Raw genomic sequence first — 13013 nt, forward strand, 5'->3', positions numbered from 1 at the left:
TCAATAACCGCAGCCTTTGTAGCATCAGAGCGCGGGTACATTTGAAACCTTAAATGTCAAATTCAGTGATTAAATCGATGGAGAAACTAATCTTCTGTTGCCTTGGACGAAATAGTTCATAAATCCTGTAGCAATCCCCTAAGTAAGCACAGGAATACATGAATGCTAAACACATTCAGTTTCCTCTCCTCTAACAAAGGAGCGGCTTTGATACTACCACCCCTCTTGTACTTGTAGGACAAGACTGCTGAGCTGACACTTTTCTTTTAAATATGAATATCAAATGAGGCTTTAGCTTTTGATTTGGCAGATAACAGTACGGCTACTGCATCTCTGACAAAGGATATAAGCTTGTGTGCGATGTTGCTTGTGATTTGGCATCCTTGTGTGTTTTCATCAGTGTTTAAATCTTTTTACTTTTCAAAGGTGTTTATTGTCACCGGGTAAGATAAATGAGTTCAGCAGTGGACAATGGATACTGAATCTAGAACGACAGAGATTAACAGGCTGTGAGTACTCAGGACACGCTGAAGGTTGAAATCCTTGCTCCCAGCAAGAACATCAACACTGATGTGCTGACACCAATCGGACTTAACGCCAATCACCCCATCGGGCTGGTCAAACAGCCACCATATCTGTGAGAGACTGCAACAGAGCCCCCTCCCTATAAAACCGCAGATTGTCACAACACAAAGGCCATTTGCTTGGATGATTGTTGGCTTTAGCATAGAGCTGACCGAAGGAGCCGTACTCTCAATCCTAACAGCACCACCCAATACTGCTCTAATCTGGCCGAAACTCCCCCTACAGCTCAGACTCCTCTAATCCCTCATAAGAAAGAGGAGCCAGATGGTCATGAACAACTGCTGGGGGCCCTGAGGATGAGCGCATGTATGGAGATGCCTCGAGTGCCTCTCGATGTTTACCTTGTGCTTCACGTTACCACTGTAAGCCCCGTGGAGTGGATGGTGTGTGGGTGGTAAGTGTACTTCCACGGATGGCTGAGTGTTTATGTATGTAGTATGCTTGTGCATGTGAGCACAATCAGAAAGGAGAGACCCCAGCCATACCTGGTGTCGGGTTACTGCAGTGCACCATTTCCCCATCAGTCCTGAGATGAGATGTCAGAGCTTCACAGGAAAACCTCCAGACCAGCTGCAGTAACCTTGTGATTCCTGGAGTGTCAGAGGTAGAGCAGCGCTGTCCCAGGGGTGTCAAGATACAACATGCCTCTCACCCTCCCTGCCTATATTTCAGAGCGCTCAGGAAACCCGTTCCGACCCCTCAATGACGAGTAAACCTTTTATTCCCAGCTCCACTAACCTTCAACCGGGCGCATTGCTGTCCCAGAATCCAGAGCGCCAGCCATCCAGCCGCCGATGAGCCTCGAGCTGCCACATGCTGATAGACAGACCCACCAGACACATGCTGCATCCATACCCCCTCATCACCCTGCTCTCTTCCCATGTGACACTGATTAATCTGTCATTAAGATGATCTAGTGCTGGGAAGAAAACAAGAGTATCAACCTGCAGGAATAGAGGGGAATATGCATGGTGGGTGTTCATTAAGTGAACACTACCAGAGAAAATATTCAATTATTGCACAGCAGGGGATGTGCTGCACTGGGGAAAGTCCATAGCCACTTAAGGTCCATATGCTCTGACACGCACCACAAACACACACATATATGTTCACACACATGACAAAGCTTCTGAACACTCTCTGGATGATTGAAAACATTTCCACTGGGGCCAACCACCTAGGCTCCACATGAATCAGAGGCCACCAGCCTCGAAATCCAAAGCCTCTTTTCCACCTCCCTATTAGTGGTGTGCAGCAGTCGGTTATTAGTGGTGGGTTTTGCCACTGAAAAGGGTTAAGCACAAATTGAGCTGGAAAGAACCGGGGAAGTAAACGACTTCACACAAATCCCCTGAGCCGGCCCTTCAAGTAGATAGCAGATAATAATGCCCATGTGACCTCTGACAAAAGTTGACCTATAGCAGTGCGCTGAGGCCGTTTCTGTTCAGCTGATGGAGTCGCTCTGTTAATGCTGAGTCTAATGTGGCCTTGAGCTATGACATTACACTCACGGCGCAAAGAATAATAATGAGCAGTCTCTATTCGATTGATGACTAAATCACAATTAGAAATTTGACTGATCAATAATATATCAATGTGAAAAACTGAAGCCGAATTTCTCGTGCACTTCCAGGAGGTTGATTCCATCTGTTCTATCGATTTGTTTTAGTGGCTGGACTGTAGTGGTAGAACCTGTGGCAGCATAGCACATGTGGTTTTCTACTCGATAGAACCACATGAGAACAGGTGATCCTTACATCAGTGATGTGCTGGAGGTCTGATGATGTGACTTGAAGAGAAGATGGTGCCAGGGATGGCTGCAGTCTCTCTAGTTCCTCCTGTCTACACCACAGTTTAATTCATTTCATCACTACTGTACACCAGTCTACCTATGTATAATATTTAGATTGTATTATTCATATATATATATATATATATATATATATATATATATATATATATATATATATATATATATATATATATATATATATATATATATGGTATAATATTATTTCCATCTGGGATCATTGTTGGAGGGAGCTTGAGATTTTCTTACCAGTGACTGCTTCACTGTTCACATAGCTGTGTATATGACAAATAAAGTTAATGCGTTGTTTAAAATTTCCATCCCCATTTCAAACAAGGCCCAAGGCCACTAATACATACAGCGCTGACTGAGTTCAAAAGAGGTGCTCACATGAAGTTAAGCAAATGTCCAAATGAGCGAATCTGACATCAGCTGAGCTTTTCTGACCCGTTCATTCCCTTAAACAAACATTTGCATCGAGGCCAGGCACTGTGAAGGGCCCCTGAGCCATTTGCATGTCTTTGCCAATCACTCTTGTAATGGTAATGATATGAGAATGATATGGAGATATTGCCCTGAAGCAGCAGAGAGGTCCACATCTTCGGGCTGGAACCTGGCCACTAGCAGCCCTGTTTGTTTTAATATATGGAGCGGACAATGGGATAGATCTCGGTTTCTGTGGTGCATGTGTACGTGTGCGTGTTTTCAATGCTGGCCTGCTCACAGCTGGGCTCAAGCTAATGCCCACTCTGTTGCCTCCAATGTGCCCCAGTTAGCAGGGCTCAAAACCCAGTGACATGGTGGGCTGGGGTTGGTAGAGTCCCTAGTGTTGGGATGTTTTTACGCTTCATGCTTCGCTGCATCCATACAAAAGACTTGGCCTCATAACCCATAAGCCCTCTAATCCATTCTGTAAACATTCAAGGGATGCCCACTTTCACAACGAATGCCCATGCATGGGTACACAGCAGAGCCCGCCACACGCCGGCCAGGTTTGTCTGAAATCTATTTGTGAGTAAATTTGGCATGGACGGCACTATTAGATTATATTCTCTTTTCCTATTATTACTGTAATTACTACAAACATGGGTAATTACAATTGTTTTTAATTACACAGATTGAGCCAAATGTCCTTCTGCAGCAGTTCTCAACTTAACCTATAATTTCCCCCATTATTGATTGCAGCTTTATCCAAGAGCCAAGACAACTCATTAAAACATCAAATAATAAAATGCAGCACATAAATCAGACCGTCTTCTCCAGGATCACTGGAAACCCTCTGACCATCTCAGCTCACATCCCCTTGATGAGAGTTGTGTTGCTCATCAATCAGCTGCACGTAGAGGCATACAGTCTTTCACTCGCATGCCAAAAGCAACATTTTAACTTCATGTTCACTGTAAATCATATAACCATCTGAATGAGTCACCCAAATGAACCCATGGCCTGCTTACCACCGCAAGGAAGGAAGACCTGGTGCAATGCCACTGACTCTGTCATGACATCCAAGAATAGCAACATGCACAGAGAGGAACATGCATAAACAGCCTGACGTAATAATTAGAAACGCATTATTGCACTGACAACCACCCCTTTGCCCACAATCATGTTTCCTGATTAAAATTTTACAAACTTATCACACTGAGCCTTCACATTTGTCACCGCAGATATGGATGGCGATTAATGCTGAGCTACTGAAGCCAGCTTGATGCTGTCAGCATCATCATCTCAGCGCATTTGTGTAACTAACATTAACTAGATCAATGTGAGGTGTGATGAGAAAAAACAAGAAAGTGATGAGCCACTTACCCAGAAGATGAGATTGAAGATGAACATCATATACTTCAAGCAGCAGAGGCAGCCTCTTGCCATGTTGCACTTCTTGAATTCTAAAAGGAACACAAAGGATAGATCCAGGTAAAAGACTACGTATTTGCTGCCTTTGGGTGAGCTGTACTTGTTGTTGGTCTTGTCTCCTGCGCTGGTGTCAGCTGCTGCTCCAGCCTGTCCCTGCTGTGCGTTTTTGCGCGGCCCCGTGGAGCCGTAGAATGCACCGGCAGTGAAGCCACGGCCGCCAAATGGGCGGCCAGACGTGGAGGCTTGAGCAAAATCGGAGTCACGGCTATCTACGGAGGGGCTACGGTGAATGGCTGACTCCTCACTGCTGGACTTCTCCATGCTCTAAGGCTGCAGCTGCTGATGAAGGGCTCCCTGACGCACAGTCTACCATAGTCTCAGAGATGATAGGACAGGACAGCTCACCCTCCAAATCTCCACTGCTTCACACTCAGAAGCAAAAAAAAAAGATAAAAGCCTCACAGAACTACATCCACCTCAAAGCATACAGTTGAGAAAAAAGTCTTCAGCATAGAGGTGAGTAGGACTGCACTGTCCAGACACTGCCAGCCTCAAGTGTCTTCTGCGTGCTGCTCCTGTCTTGCTGTGGTAGTCATGAAGTAGATGTGCAGGGGGGTCCTGTGAGGAGCATTACCCACGCCTCACTGTCTTTCCAGGAAGAAGTTACACTACTCCCTCTATCCCCTCTTGTAATATCACTCTCCACCTGTGCTGCTTAGTGCTGTGCCGGGCTGTTCCCGGGGGAGAAGGACCCCAGCGAGGCTCAGCTGCTCCACTTCCACGTTCTCTTGCTGACCTGGTAACTTTTCTCGCTTCCTCACCCTCCTTTCCTCTTTCCACCGCTCTGCTTCTGCTCTGTCCTCTCCTCAATGTGCACTGATGCTCTTTCTCTTCCCTTCCTCTATCTCTCTCTGTCTCTCTCTGAGTGTGCCTGTCTTCTCTAGTGTACCATTCTGTGCTCAGCGGCTCAGTCCTCCACACTGCCTGTGCTCTGCTCTCCCAATAGCAGCGCTCTGGCTGATGCGCTATTATCGGCAGACGCAACTAACAGGCATTCCCTATCTCTCAACAAGAGAACTGCCCTCCTCCCCAACTCTCTCCCTCTCTCTCTCCCTCAGCCCCTCCCCACTGCTGTGCAGACAGCCAATCCAGCACCTGCAGCCAGAGCCAGGCTCCACCTCTCCACTTGCCGCGTCCTTAATAAGCCCATCGCCGTGTGTGCTTTGACTATACATGTTCAGCAATTTCATCTTTGCTGTCAGGGGAACTGAGAGGCCAGAGATGAATTTCAGAATATCAAACAAACAAACAAACCAAAAAAAATGAAGTGTCACAGTAATTGCAGATAAGTAAAGGGTTGTGTGGGGGTGGAGGGGCTGGGGGTGTGTGTGAGATGGAAATTGCTGGTGGGCTCCTTTGCATGCAAAGAGCTTTCACTGTCAGCCTGCTGATGATACAGACACCTGCAATTTCACAGATGCCAGTGTAGCTTTTTAGACTGTTTTAATGTGAAGTGTGTGTTTTTATTAATGAATGCTGTCAAAAATGAAACACAGTTAACTCTGACAGCAGGTTAACAGCGGATTTGTCATATATTTCTAAACATCAGGCCACAGTCACCAGAGTGATTGCTGCATCTGATTTCGGTGGTGGCAACAGCACTGAGCTGCAGTGTGGTCACGCTGTTGCTCCGTGTTATTCATCGCTGCACTGCCCACATCCATGTAAGGGGACCCAATTAACTGGCAGCGTCCAGGCTTTGGAATTATGGCACCATCTGAAGCACGGAAAGGGGATAGTGGCTTTAAGATGCTGAACACTCTCCAACGCAAAGCCAGGGTCAAACACTGAATGGCCCTGCTGATTCACACACCAAGCTGACAAAATATTACAGGGCTTTGATTTTAAATTTCCTCAGCTCCCCAACATGCATATCATCAGACAACAAGGGCTGAATGCTAAAGGATGTGGATTTGGCTACAGCCAAATTTCAATAAAACAGAATTATTGCCATATTCAAGTTGCGTCTTCCTGTGTGAGCTTGGTGGACATTTATTTTATCTCAGTTGACAAATTTAATAATAATATAACTGCCTTTCCTGACTCCCACAGTCAACTTTCTCCAGGATTGCCAAGCTAAAACAGGTCTACCGCAAGACTGCACATTGTTCTGCAGCAGTAATGGTCTGTCAGCCTCCTCCTCAGCCTCCAGACAGATGGAGAGAGAGTTTCCACTGAATGGTCTTAAAGGTAAATCCAGTAATACCCAATTGACATAGACATGCTAATCCAAGCCCCTTTGAGTAAAATACATCCTTGAGGGAGTGCATATATTGTGGTTGTAACACACAGAATGATGGAAACTCAGGGTGAGGTTGCAATGTAACGGCACAATTCAAAGTATGATGGTTTCAGAATTTCAAAATATTAAAATCTTTGCATATGAAATAATATTTCAACCTGGCTCCTGCAGTTTTGATTTAATAGAACTGTTGATAACTCTCTCATGTCTGTGCACCAAATGTAAGACGAGAGCCAGCAGTCATTTAGCTTAGCATAGCATCATGACTGAAAAGAGGGGAAACAGACCCCGTCCCAAGGTAAAATCATTCAGCTGCCAGCACCCTAAAGCTGATCTGACAAGATGATTTCCTTAAGTTTTGTCGCCACCAGTTAACCAGCAAAGACTTGTGTGCAGTCGTTGATCCCAACCAAGAAATACTCGCATAACTTCTGTAAAACCACAACCTTCTGTTCCTTACACTTTGGTTTTTTTACAGGGATTAAACAAATCACATACAACGGGCTAATTAGCGAGCTTTAGAGGTGCTAGGAGGTAGATTTTGTTTCCTTTGGGGAGAGGTCTCAATCTTCTCATCTAACTCTCCACAAGAAAGCCAATAAGCCAGTTGTTACTGAACAAGTCCTCACTTCAAGTACAAGTTCTGTCATATTTGTGTAATTAAGAGTAAGGCATTACAAAGTGTTACAGACACTGCCGTGTTTTTGGTTATGAAGATGTAATGCAAATGGTTGAAGAGATATTTCATTAGCTCTCACAGTAAGTAAAATATTACTGCTGTCAGGAGAAAAATCAATTTTCCAATTTTCAGCTTTTCAGGATCTAACAAAAAGTGTGCCCATTTCTCATCGTGACCATGCATTTTTGGAGGTTTGTGTGCGGCTTTGAAAAGTTTTTATTTACTGAAGTGATAAAAACTTGAAGTGTCTTCAACCACATCCTCCAGAGTCTGATCTGTGTCTGCAAATGACAGCAAAACCAAAAGGCAGGCAGATTTCATCATCAATGCAGCGGCTAAAGGTAGATGTGTCACATTATGAAAATAGCTGAGACAAAGTTTCCTATAAACTCCTTTGTAAAATTATGGGAAAAGCCGGAGAGACGATCAGAATCCAGGCGCTTCCCGTCCGATGAGCTTTCAGGCCCTTAACTCCAAATTCAATACAATCTATGTCAGAGCTGCTCACTTTGAGAGCTCCACACACATTTATCACAGCTCAGTGGGGCTCTCAGTGTGCACGCTACTGATTCCTCATGTAGCCCAAAGGACACATTTGAGCATGTTGCCTCCAGAGTCAAGCACATCCATCCACTGACTCAGAGTCGCGGGACCCTGTGCTACTGCATTAGGTTGAGGAGGTAAAGCGCTGGAGAAAGACACAAAGTGGGTCTCGGGAGAAATGGGCATATGTAGGCTGACACAGAGGAGATGAGGCTCTGAGAGAAGATGAAATACGTGGAGAACAGCTGAGCAGACCAGAGCAGGGAGCCTGGACTGAGACTGAGGGTGAGCAGGTTGAGACGGTATTCAAACATTCTCTATGATGCTCAGTAAATCTGGCAGCTCCTTCAACATATGTACGAGGCGGGTGGTGGTGTCAACCAGTGTTTCCATTACAGGAGTTAAGATGGGCTTCATTCGTTATCTTTGCATGGTGGCCAGCATTAGTATGCAGGATCAGCGTAGTATGTGGTCTAGATAACAGAGATGTTCCAGCCTCTGAACAGTGGGGGGTAAAGTGAAACTTACTCACATTCTGTTGTTGTCTAATTACACGATGAAACACCTGTGCAATGAAATCCTTCTTACAGCTCAATGACTCTGATTTCATCTTAAAAGTCTCTCTCCTGCATCTTTAAATTGCTTCTCTTACAAATTTCTTCTCCAAAATGTAAATAATTCCATGTAATTGTGCCTACAAGCAATAACTGAACATGAAATGTTTTATGGATTACTGTATTTCTTTGTCATGATGTCATTGGGAGATTCAGGACTAGATTAAGAATGTAATTTCACCCGCCCTCAGTGACCCGAAACCTGTCTCTGGTATTTGGGTTGCATTATACATCAGATATATAAAGAGGAGATTTCTTCTTTCTTTCTCAAAGCACTGTGTTCACTTCATCTTATCATTTCATGCCTTGCAGCACGGCTGTACGTTCTGTATCTGGCAGGGTTCAATGACTTTACAGTAATCTATTATTTGTTTCATTATTTTTTTCTATTGCATTTATACCAAACGTCGTTATAAAACTTAAATTTCATGTCTCTATCATTCTGTATCACAGAGTAGCATGCTTTCTGTTGTGTGGATTTCAGCTTTTTATATGCTGTGTACCTTCATCAGTGCAGTAAATGAACTGCTGTAGCTGCACATTTGCATAACCTCCAGGTTTTTACTGCAGTTTTCGCCAAATCAGTCTGTGGTCCTGTTCAGAGGTTCTCCAAAAACAGAGATTTGTCTGCCAGTTGGCTTTTACTGGTGGCAGTAATGGGGGTGGTGGTGGTGTGACTGGGGGCTATTCCATAATCTAGTCACTCTTTTATAAAGCTGGGGACTTGCAAGAGGCAGGTTTAAGAGAGAAATGGTCAGACTTGAAGCAGCCGTGGAAGCTATCTCAACTAATAGTTTGTGGTATGGGTTTAGCTCCAAAATCCCACATTTTCCATAAATGCAACTCAATTCCAAGCTTTCATTCCACCTTCCCTGACACATAAACACCCCTAATCTTCAAACTCAATGCAGGCTTTCAGTCTCCAAAACCAAGCTCAGACAACCCTGACGACATCACTCGTACATCATCAGGATTATTTTCTCAGACTTTAGCTACCTGCACAGCCACAGAGGATGTCGCACAACTGTTCTCAGAGGCCGAGCAGCGCTCCTTAAAACAAGTATACTGGTCTTCATGTGTAAAATTGGTTAGACCGTCCCTTTAATCAAAGAACCCTTTTCGAAAACACGCCATCCAATTTGTCTGGAAAGTCTGGCACCAACAGAACATCGTGTCACAAGCTACACACAGATTTCATTGCTAAATAAGTTTACCACTGATAAACTAGAAGCCAAAATTAGAATTCTTCATCTCCATCAAAGTCCAGTTAACAGATCCACGGCGTGTTGTTGACAATAAAAACAACACACTCCAGAGCAAACCTGAGAATCCTCACACAATCTGCACACCATCAGCTGAAGCCAGAGGAAGGCTCAGGCAGCACATACGACCGACGGAGATGGATGGACAGAATATGAATGGGAAAGGCTAAAAAAAGACACGCACTCATGTTATATAGTGCTTTGTACTGTAAGCTGAAATATGCTTTTGATAAAGTGAGCTCCTGGAGCACTTAATCTGTGAAGCCTGGAAAAAAAATAGAGTAGTTTGTTTGTATGAAAGCTGTGTTTGCTTGAGAGAATGTTTTTGATACCATAACACAATATATGAGGGTGTCTGCTGAGATTGTGTGTCTCTGTGTGTGTCTTTTTTTGAGTCTTTGGTCATTTCTTCAGAAGTTTGTTTTTGATTGATTTTGCTTTTCTCAGATTTTAGATACTTCAAAGTGTTTTTCTTTTTCTGTTTTTCTTTTCTTGACTTGCAATAATCCTTTGTCCTCATTTTCTATGCTGCAATATTAACTCGTCCATGAATCAAAGCGCAGTTGATAGATTTATCTATTGTGAAGTCATGACATGCAGCCCTACCAAAATGCCACTGATATAAGACCATGGGTGTCTTCAACACACTGAGATAATGAAGCATGGGCATATGCGATGCAGGAGGGAATATGTAAAGTTTGAAGGTGGAGATGATCAAAAGTAAATTACACTGAATAAGATTTACATTTGACAGATATGAGACACAAATCCACAAAAATACTTATCTCTGCCGATCAAATCTTTGCTGTCTCTGGGACTGACTCAGTGTTCATGACCTCAATTCAATCAAGTTTCATCTTTAATTTGATATACTGTATAAAAGTTATTTTCATTCAATCATCTTCCAGACTCCAAAACCTTGTGAGATGCCTCTAGGAGGAATTAAAGTTTAGACCCACTATTCTTAGCCGAATTACTGAACAGAATCGTGTCTTTCATGGGAAAATCTTAGTATTTTTCTGATGTCTTTGATATCTTGCTGCTGAATGTCTCAGCTAATGATTTACTGACTGGAATTGAATAATGACAATCACAGCCACAGTCACAAGGTTACCTCACACATGACAGCATCCCAAAAATAAAACAATAGCTCCATTTAAATGTCAACCGATGAAACTTGATGAAAATGTGATGGTTTTTTTTACGTATGACGCTTTGAGAGCGCAACTGTGGAGGAACGCAACTGATGTCCTTTTCACAAAGATAAAATGAGTGTCTACTAGGTAATTACTAGCTAATTTATCTTTGCTCATATTACACAAGGAATCAGTGCTGCATAGCTTTGACCAATCAATCTGAAACCATATCAGACCTGCAGACATACCGTATATGACATGTGACAGCACATGATCCTGGTGTGAATGTATGATCATGGTCTGACCATAAGGAGAGGATTAAAAGTACAAAGGATCTCATCCTGCAAGATTTATCACTGCCAGGGGTACTTAGACCCTACGAACGCTTGGCCAGGTCTGTATCTGTGGATGCAAACAGACAGCTTGACATGCATGTGGACCAAATGCTTTGTGGAAGTTACACAGTAAAAGGATGAACTAATCAAACAAGCAGACGAGGCCGTGTTTGCGTTGACTCCTTGTCAAAGAATATGCAGCGATGCAGAGATGTGCTAACAAGCCATTAATTCTGATGTTGGCCTCATCTTACAAATCAATTTAAAATCAGATGCCAATCTTGTTTGATATTTATGGTTCTGTCTTGCCCTTTTATGACGCTCTGAATATTACCCTCTGAGATGAGGCTTGCCAGACAGTACCCCCATTCTTCAGTCACTCTTGGGTGATTTGCAACCAAAAAGTCAATAAAGGTGTCTGGAAAGGTTGTTAATTAGGAATTTATGACATCACGCTCCCCCTGAAGATCCAGTTGTGATAGCATGTGAGGACTCCAGATATCGGCACTAAAGCTGGAAAAGTTCAAGTGCTGTTACATAAATTCAAGGCCTCTAAACACTGACTAAGCTTGGGAGGATCAAGTTGGTGTTGACTGACCATGTACTGTACAAAGCTGGACTCTATTCTATCAGACATACGTCAGGCACTTGCGCAAACACTCTTGTATTTGTTGATTCATCCTCTCAAGGGTGAAAACCCCTGACAGTCACAGCGTGAAGTGAACCTACCGCTGAGAACTGGAGACACATGTCTGCAGCTTTTGTCAGGGTTCAAGAGAAAAAGCTACAGTTAAAACATATCCATACACTTACAAACGCAGCGGTGCACACGGGGTGTCCACGCTACACAGTCACATACCCGTTTAAAACTAAATACACATGAAGCCCCAGAGCTCCAGCAGCCAGTCAAGCCCCAATCTAAACTTAATTCCCGCAGGCACATCTATCAGAGATGTGGGAGATTCGGTGGGACGCCAGAGACAGACAGGGTTTTACAAGTAAAGTAAGTATACTACAACTACAGGATCCTACATTAGCATTTAGATCAGAATTTGTCTCTCACCATTGAAATGCAACGTAGTATCACAATGCAGTAATGTCCAGTTCAATAAAGGCTGTTGCAGAGAGGTCAAATGCCTGTGAGTGCAATATAAGAATGCCAGAAAAGCCTCACAGATGAATCAGGAGCAGCACAGTGTTTTCACTGATAATGTTGATCAAAGGAGTGGAATAACTAAGTCCACCAGTGTCCTAAGCTTCATGTAATATTTAAGAGAGCCATAACTGTGTGAAAAAAGATGGAATGTCAGCAGTATGAATCTGATCCAGTTGACTGGGATAGTGTGGTGAGAGCTGCTGAATTGAGGGCTCGGTTATCAGTTTACTGGCTCTGAGTTAATTAAACTTGACTGGGGGAATGTCTTCTCCAGAGTTAGATTTCAGATGGTACATTTCTGATTTTTCTAATACTGTAGTTGTTTTAAAACTATTAAAAAAATATTTACTGAAAGGCTGATTTAACATAGATATAAAGGGGTGACTCATCTCAAGCCGATATGGGGGCAACAATACTGGCATTTAATGAAGCTAGTATGTACTCTGATCGTTGATTGACTTTTAGCAGAATCATGTTGCCATGATATGAACATATACTGGCCAACTGTGGTCCAAATTAAAAAGCAGGTTGTAATTTATCACATCATATATGAAGAGTTTGGTCTCATGTAATGCATAACAGAGTCCATTCATTACAGTTAGGTGATTCTAGGTGGCACAGCGGTAACACTGTCGGCTCACAGCTAGAAGGTCCCGGGTTCAATTTCCCCGCCTGGGGTGCTGTGGGGGCGTGTCCACCACCATGCCTTCGGTGCCTGCTGCTCGAGGAAAGGG

At 43.5% G+C, this 13013-nt stretch overlaps 2 protein-coding genes across 5 annotated transcripts in view; one reads left to right on the top strand and one right to left on the bottom strand.

The window, feature by feature from the left end:
• Positions 1-13013, top strand: part of ttc38 (tetratricopeptide repeat domain 38) — a 236245-nt gene that overhangs the window by 88537 nt on the left and 134695 nt on the right. Inside the window, exon 15 of one of the 2 annotated variants that reach the window (XR_011602520.1) lies at positions 716-725. The exons of the other annotated variant lie outside the window; for it this stretch is intronic. The gene's annotated coding sequence lies outside the window, so the exon portion shown is untranslated. Of the gene's footprint in view, positions 1-715; positions 726-13013 lie in introns of those variants that run through there. 2 annotated transcript variants of the gene reach the window in all.
• Positions 1-13013, bottom strand: part of tspan9a (tetraspanin 9a) — a 109687-nt gene that overhangs the window by 58084 nt on the left and 38590 nt on the right. For 2 of the 3 annotated variants that reach the window (XM_070971678.1, XM_070971677.1), the window contains exon 1: positions 4205-5305. In XM_070971678.1, coding sequence (XP_070827779.1) covers positions 4205-4573 — 369 coding nt within the window. In that variant the 5' untranslated portion in view covers positions 4574-5305. Of the gene's footprint in view, positions 1-4204; positions 5306-13013 lie in introns of those variants that run through there. The other variant, XM_070971679.1, reaches the window with a different exon arrangement.

This window comes from Chaetodon trifascialis, chromosome 10 (assembly GCF_039877785.1).
Source record: "Chaetodon trifascialis isolate fChaTrf1 chromosome 10, fChaTrf1.hap1, whole genome shotgun sequence".
Lineage (NCBI taxonomy): Eukaryota > Metazoa > Chordata > Actinopteri > Chaetodontiformes > Chaetodontidae > Chaetodon > Chaetodon trifascialis.